Source organism: Anolis sagrei, chromosome X, assembly GCF_037176765.1.
Source record: "Anolis sagrei isolate rAnoSag1 chromosome X, rAnoSag1.mat, whole genome shotgun sequence".
Lineage (NCBI taxonomy): Eukaryota > Metazoa > Chordata > Lepidosauria > Squamata > Dactyloidae > Anolis > Anolis sagrei.
Genome location: NC_090034.1, coordinates 75297808 through 75309688, shown reverse-complemented (window position 1 = coordinate 75309688; position 11881 = coordinate 75297808). Strand labels below are relative to the sequence as shown.

Genomic DNA, 11881 nt, shown 5'->3' with positions numbered 1-11881 from the left:
AGTTGAAGGCCAAAAACATCTGGGGACCCCAGGTTGAGAACCACAATATCTCTCTTCAATTGTGGTGGCCAGAACTGGACACAATATCCCAGGTATGGTCTAACCAAGGCGGAATACGTGTGTGCCTCTTTCTGAACAACGCGGGCAACCTCACACACGTTTCCCTCTCCCTTAAGGAGCCTTTCGCCTTCTTCCCAGCCAATCAGAGGCGAAAAGCTTGGCAACGAATCGCGTTCGGTTCCAAAGGGTTTGGGTGGTAAACAAAAAAAAAGAGAAGATGCCTCCAAAAGGGGAGGAGGAGGGGGCGAGGAGAGAGTGGTGAGCCAATAGCGAGAAGGAAGGGGAGGAGAAGGCGTGGCGTCGGATTGGAAAACCTTCCATGGGGGCGGGGCTTGGGATGGCGTAGGCGGGGCCTCGTTGGAGCGGCTGCCGCTGTCGCAGTCTGAGGCGAGACACCGAGAGGGAAGGAAGGGGAGGCCACAGACACTTCTATTTCCATTCTCCCGCGCGTGGAGCTGCCGAGCGGGGAAAGTTCCAAGCAGGGCCCAAAGTCCGAGACGTTGAGGGAGAGTCTGAGGGGAAAAGGAAAGAGAAAGAGGCAAGAGAGAGAAAGCGCTGCATGCGCGGTCAAAAGCAGCCTTTGCCACCGGGTTGGCTCTGCGCCTCTCTCCTTGCCCTGAAGGAACAGAGCCAAGCCGAAGGATGCGGCTGCTCCGCGCTCGAGGAAGAGGAGAATCATCCAGCTGAATGCGGAGAGAGAGAATGAAGCAGGAGAATGAAGGAGTGCTGCATCACCGGCGCCTCGCGTCCGGAGGAGACTGAGGAGGGAAGAAAGGAGGAAGGCGGGCCCTGAAGGAGGAGGAGGAAGAGGAGAAGCCTTATAAACAGACCTCCCCTCAACGAACCGGACTGCTGAGTTCCCCAGCTGTTTGCGATGCCTCTCTTCCGGGCGCTGCCTTCCTCGGCGCTGGGTCTGCGCCTCCCGCAGCGCTTCCTCTTCCTGCTCTTCCTCTCGGGGCTGCTGACCCTCTGCTTCGGCGCTCTCTTCCTCCTCCCGGACTCTTCCCGCGTCAAGCGGCTCTTCCTGCCCCGACGAGGAGGAGGCGGAGGAGGAGGAGGGGGGGAAACGCCGGCCCCCACGCCCGCCCCCTCCCCCCGCGGAGGACCCCCGGCCCCGCAGCAGGAGGACCAGGAGGAGGAGAGGGAAGGCGAGGAAGGGCCCCGCCAGGAAGGGCGCCCCCGCCCGGCCTCCGCCCTGCCCCACACCCGAGCCCCCTTCCGCTTCGACTACGAGGCGTTCCGCCGCAGCCTCCGGCACCCGCCGCTCGGAAGGAGGAGGGCCGCCGGCACCGAGGAGCCCCTCAGCCGAGCACGGCGACTCCAAGTCCGGCAGGTGAGTGTCCCCGGGCCAGACTACCGCTCTCCTGTCATTCCTTTCTCCTTCCTTTCCTCCTGACTTTCTTCTTTTCCTCCTTTCCTTCCTTGCTTCCTCCCTCTTTCATTCTTTCCTTTCATCTTTCTTTCCCCTGTTTCTTTACTTCCTTTTTCCCTTCCTCCTGTCTTTCTTCTTTTCCTCCTTTCCTTCCTTACTTCTTCTCTCTTTCATTCTTTCCTTCTATCTTTCTTTCCCCTCTTTCTTTACTTTCTCCCTTTTCCTCCTTTCCTTCCTTGCTTCCTCCCTCCCTCTTTCATTCTTTCCTCCCATCTTTCTTTCCCCTCTTTCTTTACTTCCTTTTTCCCTTCCTCCTGTCTTTCTTCTTTTCCTCCTTTCCTTCCTTGCTTCCTCCCTCTTTCATTCTTGCCTTCCATCTTTCTTCCCCCCACTTTTCCCTCTTTCTTTACTTCCTCCGTTTTTCCCTTCCTCCTGTCTTTCTTCTTCCCTCCCTCCTTCCTTCCTTTCCTCCTGTCTTTCTTCTTTTCCTCCTTTCCATCCTTACTTCCTCCCTCTTTCATTCTTTCCTTCCATCTTTCTTCCCCCCTCTTTTCCCTCTTACTTTCTTTCTTTACTTCCTCCCTTTTTCCTTTCCTCCTGTCTTTCTTCTTTTCCTCCCTCCTTCCTTCCTTTCCTCTTGTCTTTCTTCTTTTCCTCCTTTCCTTCCTTACTTCTTCCCTCTTTCATTCTTTCCTTTCATCTTTCTTTCCCCCATCTTTTCCCTCTTTCTTTCTTTACTTCCTCCATTTTCCCCTTCCTCCTGTCTTTCTTCTTTCCTCCTGTCTTTCTTCTTTTCCTCCTTTCCTTCCTAACTTTCTCCCGCTTTCATTCTTGCCTTCCATCTTTCCTTTTCCCCCTCTTTCTTTACTTCCTCCTTTTTCCCTTCCTCCTGTCTTTCTTCTTTTCCTTCTTTCCTTCATTACTTCCTCCCTCATTTCCCTCTTTCATTCTTTACTTCCTCCTTTTTCCTTTCCTCCTGTCTTTCTTCTTTTCCTCCTTTCCTTCCTTACTTTCTCCCGCTTTCATTCTTGCCTTCCATCTTTCCTTTTCCCCCTCTTTACTTCCTCCTTTTTCCCTTCCTCCTGTCTTTCTTCTTTTCCTCCTTTCCTTCCTTACTTCCTCCCTCCTTTCCCTCTTTCATTTGTTCCTTCCATCTTTCTTTCCCCCATCTTTTCCCTCTTTCTTTCTTTGCTTCCTCCTTTTCTTCCTTTTCTCCTGTCTTTCTTCTTTTTCTCCTTTCCTTCCTTACTTCCTCCCTCCTTTCCCTCTTTCATTCTTTCCTTCATTTCCTCCTTTCCTACCTCACTTCCTCCTTGCTTTCCTTCCATCCTTTTCTTTTCCTTCCTTTCCTTCCTTACTTCCCCTCTCCTTTCTTCTTTTCCTCCATTCTCCTCTTCCTTCCTTCCTTTTGTCCTTTCTTTCTTTCCTTCTTTTCTTACATCTTTCTTTCCCCCTCCTTTCCCTCTTTCTTTACTTCCTTTTTATCCCTCCTTTCCCTGCTTTTTTCCTTCCTTACTTCTTCCCTCCCTTCTTTCTTTCCTTTGAACTTTTTTATTTTCCTCCATTCTTCCCTCCTTCCTTTCCTTCCTTACTTCTCCCTTGCGTCCTTTCCTCCTTTCATTCCTTCCATCTTTCTTACCGCTTCCTTTCCCTCCTTCTTTCCTCTCTCTCTCCTTTCTTCTTTTCCTCCTTTTCTTCCTTCCCCCTCCGTCCTTTCCTTTCTTTTCTTCTTTTCCTCCTTTCCTTATTTCCTTTTCTTCTTTTCCTTTTTCGGCTTTCTTTCCTTCCTTAAGCGGCTGAGGGGGAAAAGGAAGAGACCTGAGGCTGTTAGGAATTGTGGGAGTTGGAGTCCAAAAGACCTGGAGAGCCAAAGTTTGCCCAGACCTGCTGTATCCGCATATACTTCCTGAGAGATTCAGTCAGTTCCTTCACCTCTCCGCTCCTCAGTCTCTCTCCAGATTGGAGAGAGACTGAGGATCTGAGCGATGGGCAAAACTGTGAATGGCTCATCCACAGAACACCTATGAGAAGTCTAGCCTTCCTTAAGATGCTCATAGTACAACCTTCAGCCATAATAAGGCTGCAGGAAGAGGGTTGAACAACTCTTGTTTGGCTACCTCCAAATCCTGCAGAACAGGTCCGTAAACAGGGACAGGTTGCTTCTGCAGAGGGATGCTTGCTTTCTGCCAGGGCTGAACCCTGTCAAACTGGCAGAAACTTGCATGATTGAACTCTGCCTCCGATCTTCTCCTGCTTTTAATCCCCATTCACCTCTCCATGGTCCCTTCTCCCTTATGATTGCTTCGCCACAAATATACCTCTTCAGCATCCTCTTGTGTGTCTCTTTTGGTCTGAATAATTCCTTGCTCTGGATCCATGAGGGCTTTCGTAAATGAGATTTCTTACAAGGATGAGGAAAGGGTGGGAGTGAGAGTACAAACGAAGCACATTACTTAGAAATGTTTCGTGCCTTAGACTTATCGGATACCATTATAGACTCGACGAAAACCTTTCAATATGTTTTCAACGGCTTCAAAGCATCCATGCTTGAGTGTATGCTGTGTGGGTTTGTAATTTGTAGCTGTTAACATTGTGAATGCATCGTAAATGCTATTTAAGTTGTGTATTACCACCAACCAGTTTTTCATCCTTTCTTAAGTTATGATTTCCAACATTTTCCCTTTTAGGTACCCTTTCTGCCCATTGAATCATACAGTTGCCCATGTACACTTTTCTATTATATACTTAGCTTTTTACCCCTGGGCAATTGCTTCCCTCCCTCTCTCCTTTCCTTTTTTTCCTGCTTTCTTTCCTGCCTTACTTCCTCCCTCTCTCCTTTCTTTACTTCCATCTTCCTTCTTTCATTCCATCCTTTCTTTCTTCTTTGGCTCCTTTCCTTCCTTCCTCCCTTCCTCCTTGTCTTTCCATCTTTCTTTTTCCCCTCCTTTTCCTCCTTCCTTCCTCCTTCCTTCCTTATTTCATTCCAACCTTTCTTTCGCCTTTTGCTCCTTTCCTTCCTCCCTTTCTTTCCATCTTTCTTTCCCCCCTCCTTTTCTTCCTTCCTTCCTTCTTTCATTCCAACCTTTCTTTCTTTCTTTTGCTCCTTTCCTCCCTCCCTCCCTTTCTTTCCATCTTTCTTTCCCCCTCCTTTTCCTCCTTCCTTCCTTCTTTCCTACCCCTCCCTGCCCCCATTCCTGCTTTCTGTCCTTCCATCTTCTCTCCCTCCTTCCTTCTTTTTTTCCTTTTCCTCCTTCCTTCCTTCTTTCCTTCCCCCTCTGTGCCTTCATTCCTGCTTTCTGTCCTTCCATCTTTCTTTCCTCCCTCCTTCCTTCTTTTTTTCCTTTTCCTCATTTCCTTCCTTACTTCCTCCCTCCCTTCTTTCTTTCCTTCCATCTTCCTCCTTTTCCTTCTTTCATTCCATCTTTTCTTTCTTCTTTTGCTCCTTTCCTCCCTACCTTTCTTTCCATCTTTCTTTTCCCCCTCCTTTTCCTCCTTCCTTCCTTCCTTCTTCCCTCCCTCCCTCCATCCATCCGTTTCCTGCTTTCTGTCCTTCTATCTTCCCTCCCTCCTTTCTTTCTTTTTTCTTTTCCTCCCTTCCTTTTTTACTTCCTCCCTCCTTCCTTTCTTCCCCTCCATCTTCCTCCTTTTCCTCCTTTTCCTTCTTTCATTTCATCCTTTCTTTCAAGTCCTAGTGTATGCTGTGTGGGTTGGTAATTTGTAGCTGTTAACATTGTGAATGCCTCGTAAATGCTATTTAAGTTGTTTATTGCCATCAACTGGTTTTTCATCCTTTCTTAAGTTATAATTTCCAACATATTACCGTAATCGGGTACCTTTTCTACCCATTGAATCCTACAGTTGCCCACGTACCTTTTTCTATTCTAAACTTTGCCCCCCCCCCCCTTTTCTGGGCAGTCTTTCCTATTACTCCTTCATGTCCTCGATATGCATCTTAAGGTTATACAGATAGAGTTTTTTTCATGTCAGGAGTGACTTGAGAAACTGCAAGTCACTTCTGGTGTGAGAGAATTGGCTGTCTGCAAGGACATTGCGCACGGGACACCCAGATGTTTTCCCATCATGTGGGAGACTTCTCCCATGTCCCTGTATGGGAAGCTGGAGCTGACAGATGGGAGCTCACCCTGGTCCCTGGATTCGAACTGCTGACCTTTCAGCCAGCAGTCCTGCCGGCATAAGGGTTTAACCCAGTGTTTCTCAACCTGGGGGTTGCGAGGGAGGTCTCAGGGGGCTCATCAAAGACCACAAGAAAACACAGTATTTTCTGTTGGTCATGGGAGTTCTGTTTGCCCCAATTCTGTTGTTCGTGGGGTTCAGAAAGCTCTTTGATGGTAGGTTAACTGTGAATCCCAGTGACTACAACTCCCAAATGGCAAGGTCTATTTCCCCCCAAACTCCATCTGTGTTCATATTTGGGCGTTTTGAGTGCTTGTGCCAAGTTTGGTCCAGATCCATCATTGTTTGAGTCCACAGTGCTCTCTGGATGTTGGTGAACTACAACTCCCAAACTCAAGGTCAATGCCCACCAAACCCTTCCAGTCTTTTCTGTTGGACATGGGAGTTCTGTGTGCCAAGTTTGGTTCAATTCCATCTTTGATGGAGTTCAGAATGCTCTTTGATTGTAGGTGAACTATAAATCCTAGCAAGTACAACTCACGAATGACAAAATCAACCCACCCACCACCCCTGCCAGCATTCAAATTTGGGCATATCGGGTATTTGTGCCCAATTTAGTCCAGTGAATGAAAATACATCCTGCATGTCATGTATTTACATCAGGATTCATAACAGTAGCAAAATTACAGTTGTGAAATATCAATTAAAATAATTGGATGGTTGGGGGTCACCACAAGATGAGGAACTGTGTTAAGGGTTTGCGGCATTAGGAAGGTTGAGAACCACTAGTTTAACCCATTGTGCCACTGGCGGTTCCAGCTGCATAAGGTGATACCAGTCTTTCAGATCTTTACAATGGTCAGTTAGAGTTGATATGTGAAATTTGGGCGTATCTGGTTTGCCAAATTTGGTCCACTGAGTGATAATGCATCCTGCATATCAGATATTTACATTACGATTCAGAACAGTAGCAAAATAACAGTTATGAAGTAGTAATGAAAATAATGTTATGGTTGGGGGTCACCACAATATGAGGACCTGTATTAAGGGGTTGCAGCATTAGGAAGGTTGAGGAACACTGGTTTAACCCATTGTGCCACCGAGGGCTTCTTACAGTTGATACTTACAGTTCATCCCTTGTGTATATTCTGAGAAATAGATTCCCTTCCTTTCCGCAGTACTTTCTCCTATGTCAGTAAGTGTGCACACAATTGGAGCCTTGCCGTCTATGCATTCATAGTACTTAATGCTTGTTCTGCCTTGAATGGTTTGCGGCTTGAGTTACTTTTTTCCTTTTCCATTATCCCTCTCCTGCCTCTTAGGGCTCCATTACTTTTCCTGTCTTTGGTTCTCTTTTCCTCTTCAACACACGCACTCTCGTTTCTTTATCATGTCAGGCTGACTTTCTGTGCGAAGATAGAATTGGCTCCACTGTTGTGTCATTGATGCTATTTATTTGTGAGGAGGAAGCAACGTTTGGATTTTCAGAAGTTGCATCACAATTTTGATTTTAAAACTTCAGTTGAAGCTGCTCCCAGATGTTACGAAATATACATGCTGTACTTCTTGGTTTTCCTATTCCGTCAAGCATCTCTCCTCTCGTTTAATTTCTGGCTCATTTGCATCTTCTTAACTCATTTGCATCTTCTTAACCCCTGGTGGCGCAGTGGGTTAAACCCCTGTACTGGCAGGACTGAAGACCGACAGGTCGCAGGTTCGAATCCGGGGAGAGGCAGATGAGCTCCCTCTATCAGTTCCAGCTCCTCATGCGGGGACTTTTTTTTTGTCGTGTCAGGAGCGACTGCAAGTTGCTTCTGGTGTGAGAGAATTGGCTGTCTGCAAGGACATTGCCCAGGGGACGCCCGGATGATTTGATGTTCTTATCATCCTTGTGGGAGGCTTCTCTCATGTCCCCGCATGTGGAGCTGGAGCTGATAGAGGGAACTCATCCGCCTCTCCCCGGATTTGAACCTGCGACCTGTCGGTCTTCAGTCCTGCCAGCACAGGGGTTTAACCCACTGCGCCACCGGGGGCTCCATATGCGGGGACATGAGAGAAGCCTACCACAAGGATGATAAAACATCAAAACATCCGGGCGTCCCCTGGGCAACGTCCTTGCAGATGGCCAATTCTCTCACACCAGCAGCGACTTGCAGTTTGTCAAGTTGCTCCTGACATGACAAAAAAAACCTTCTTAACTTTCATATCCCTGTGCACTTTTGTGACCTTCCCTGCCCTGTTGCCTTTGAGTTCTTTCCTCCCTCCTCATGCTACTTGTGTATACAAATGCCAGAGATCTGCAACTGGAGAGTCAGTGGTTTATCTCCACTGTTTGCCTCTGGTGAAGAAGATTCTGAAGGCTTTTGAAGTTAAGCAGACCATAAACTATAGTGTGGCAGAAGAAGTTAACAAGAGCTACCTGCAGGCAGCTTTATTGTACATTAATTTTTTGAAAATCTGTGTTATTTTTGCATGGCCACAGATTCTTGAGAGGACAACAATGTCCAATCTCGATAAAATAGTGAAGAGTAGAGACATCACACTGGCAACGAAGATCGGCATAGTTAAAGCAATGTTATTCCCCATAGTCACCTACAGACTGCCAGCACAGGGCTTTAACCCACTGTGCCACCAGTCGCAGGTTCAAATCCGGGGAGAGATGGTTGAGCTCCCTCTATCAACTCCAGCTCCTCATGCGGGGACATGAGAGAAGCCTCCCACAAGGATGATAAAACATTAAAAATCATCCGGGCGTCCCCTGGGCAACGTCCTTGCAGACAGCGAATTCTCTCACAACAGGATGCTCCTGACACGACAAAAAAACAAAACAAAACCTACGGACTATGGGAGTCACTTTGGACCGTGTTCTGACCTACAGGAAGCACTACCTGAATATCAAGCAAAAGGTGGGTTCTAGAAACAATATCATACGAAAGCAGACTGGCACAACCTGGGGATCACAACCAGACACAGTGAAGACATCTGCCCTTGCACTATGCTACTCTGCTGCTGAGTATGCATGTCCAGTGTGGAACACATCTCACCACGTTAAAACAGTAGATGTGGCTCTTAATGAGATATGCCGCATTATCACAGGGTGTCTGTGCCCCACACCACTGGAGAAACTACACTGTTTAGTCGGTATTGCACCACCTGACATCCCCACCTGACATCCGCCGGGAAGTAGCAGCCAATAGTGAAAGGACCAAGGCAGTGACATCTCCAGCCCATCCCTTGTTTGGGTATCAGCCAGCACGTCAACGACTTAAATCAAGAAATAGTTTTCTAAGATCTACAGATACACTCGCTGGAACACCCAGCAAGCAAGAGTCCAAAAGTGGCAGGCTCAAATCCAGAACCTCAATCAATGGCTGATACCACATGAGAGACTCCCTCCTGGGCACACAGAAGACTGGGCGACTTGGAAGGTGCTGAACAGATTGCGCTCTGGCACCACGAGATGCAGAGCCAACCTTAAGAAATGGGGCTACAAAGTGGAATCCACGACATGCGAGTGTGGAGAAGAGCATACCACTGACCACCTGCTGCAATGCAACCTGAGCCCTGCTACATGCACAATGGAGGACCTTCTTGCAGCAACACCAGAGGCACTCCAAGTGGCCAGATACTGGTCAAAGGACATTTAGTCAACTACCAAGCTTGCAAACTTTGTGTTTTGTCTGTTTGCTTGCTTTGTTAAAAAATGTAATACAAATGTCTGGTTGCTCCTGACACGATAAATAAAAGAACCTACGGATGTGAAAGCTGGATCATAGGGAAGGCTGAGCGAAGGAAGATCGATGCTTTTGAACTGTGGTGCTGGAGGAAAGTTCTGAGAGTGCCTTGGACTGTGAGAAGATCCAACCAGTCCATACTTCAGGATATAAAGCCAGACTGCTCATTTGAGGGAAGTATATTAGAGACAAAGTTGAAGTACTTTGGCAACATCTTGAGGAGACAGGAAAGCTTAGAGAAGACAATCAGGGAGCACACAACTCCTTTGTTGCGCCAGCTCCACTGGATGCCAGTCTGCTACTGAGCACAATTCAAAGTGCTGGCTTTAGCCTATAAAGCCCTAAATGGTTCTGTCCCTGCTTATCTGTCCGAATGTATCTTTCCTTATGAACCATCCAGGAATTTAAGATCTTCTGGAGAGGCCCTGCTCTCTGTCCCGCCTTCTTCACAGTTTCGGTTGGTAGGGACGAGAGGGCCTTTTCAGTGGTGGCCCCTCGGCTATGGAATGCCCTCCCCAGAGATATTAGATCGACTCCCACTCCCCTAACATTCCAAAAAAAAAAAAGTCAAAACCTGGCTTTGTGAGCAGGCTTTCTCAAGTGCAATGTAGTAAATAATTACTTGACCTCGGAATGGCTGGACAATTGCAATCGGGTAAAAATTCTGGAAATTAGATATGGAGGATTTATTTTTATGTCTTATTGATTTTATTATTTATGGAATTTTAAGGATGTTTATATGCTAAACTGTTTATATTATTGTGGCATTGAATTGTGCCAGTTTTGTAAACCGCCCTGTGTCGCCCTCGGGCTGAGAAGGGCAGTATAGAAACATAGTAAATAAATAAATAAATCATGCTGGGGGAAATGGAAGGAAAATGGAAGAGGGGACGACCAAGGGCAAGATGGATGGATGGCATCCTTGAAGTGACCGGCTTGACTCTGAAGGAGCTGGGGGAGGTGACGGCCAACAGGGAGCTCTGGCGTGGGATGTTCCATGAGGTCACGAAGAGTCGGGAACGAATGAACAACAAAACAGTTACATGTGTCTTTTGTTCTGTTCCCTTAAGTCTCCATCCTGTTCTTCAATTCACTAGCTTTTCAAATAGCTTTAATAATAATAATAATAATAATAATAATAATAATAGTCTGGATTCAGACAGACAGAGTTTTGGAGTATAATACTCCTGACCCCTCAATCGTGTTAAAAAACAAAGTATGGCTCATCGGTGTCGCAATCCCAGGTGACAACAGGATTGCAGAGAAACAACTGGAAAAGCTGACACAATATGCAGATTTAAAGATCAAACTGCAAAGACTATGGCACAAGCCAGTAAAGGTGATCGACACACTGGGTGCAATGCCTAAAAACCTTGGCCTGCACTTAAACACAATTTGCACTGACAAAATTACCATCTGCCAGCTGCAAAAGGCCACCCTACTCGGATCTGCACACATTATTCGCTGATACATCACACAGTCCTAAGGGATACATCATACTTGGGAAGTGTCTGACATGTGATCCAATACAACAGCAAGCATAGCGATCTTGTTTGCTGTATACTAATGTTGTGTTTCTAATAATATTATTATTATTAATAATAGTAGTAGTAAATCACACAGTCCTAGATGCTTGGGAAGTGTTCAACTTGTGATTTTTTGATACAGAATCCAGCATATAGATCTCATTTGCTATGCTTTTGTGTCAGTAAAATAATAATAATCTTTATATCCCACCCCCTCTCCAAACAGGACTCGGGGAGACTTACCAAAAATAAGTCACAGTACAAAACCAACACAAAGATAGGATAACTATATAAACAACAAAGCAAACTAAGAACTAAAAATAGCGATATCATAATGAAATGATAAATGATGAAATGCCCCCCCCCCTGATGGCGCAGTGGGTTAAACTGCTGAGCTGCTGGACTTGCTGACTGAAAGATTGGTGGTTCGAATTTTGGGAGCGGGGTGAGCTCCCGCTGTTAGCCCCAGCTTCTGCCAACCTAGGAGTTCAAAAACATGCAAATGTGAATAGATCAATAGGTATCGCTTTGGCAGGAAGGTAACGGCACTCCATGTAGTCATGCTGGCCACATGGCCTTGGAGCTGTCTAATGACAATGCTGGTCCTTTGACTTAGAAATGGTGATGTTGGTTGTTAGGAGTTGTGGGAGTTGAAGTCCAAAACACCTGGAGGGCCAAAGTCTGCCCATGCCTGGTGTAGGGCCTCCCTCCCATTATATGGTATGCTGGCATCCACCCCTTGAGGAGAAGCAACAATAGAGCAGATTTTACTGATTTGTGTATGTTAGACTCCAAGCGGTCTCCCTTGTCACTGTGAGTTTCACACATGCAACGGAGGACAGTCTTTGGCTTGGTGCCCACAGTGGCTGAATACATTGAAAATTTTGCAGGGTGATTGGTGACCTAGTTAGCCAAAGACCCTACAGATGCAGTGCGGCCACAGAAGCCCTCCAAGTCAAAGCAAACCTCAGGTTGGCAGTGGATTCTAGTTCATAAAATATATATAACTGACAATGACAGTCTAAATTTGCTAGTTCAGTCACTCCATCAAGCAT

The 11881-nt window shown here is 46.7% G+C and overlaps 1 protein-coding gene across 1 annotated transcript in view; it reads left to right on the top strand.

Annotated features, from left to right (window-relative positions):
- The first annotated feature begins 406 nt into the window (after positions 1–406).
- MAN1C1 (mannosidase alpha class 1C member 1) overlaps positions 407–11881 on the top strand; it is a 287547-nt gene continuing 276072 nt past the window's right edge. The window contains exon 1 of the mRNA XM_060784442.2: positions 407–1393. Within this exon, the coding sequence (XP_060640425.2) occupies positions 935–1393 (459 nt within the window). The 5' untranslated portion in view covers positions 407–934. The remainder of the gene's footprint in view (positions 1394–11881) is intronic.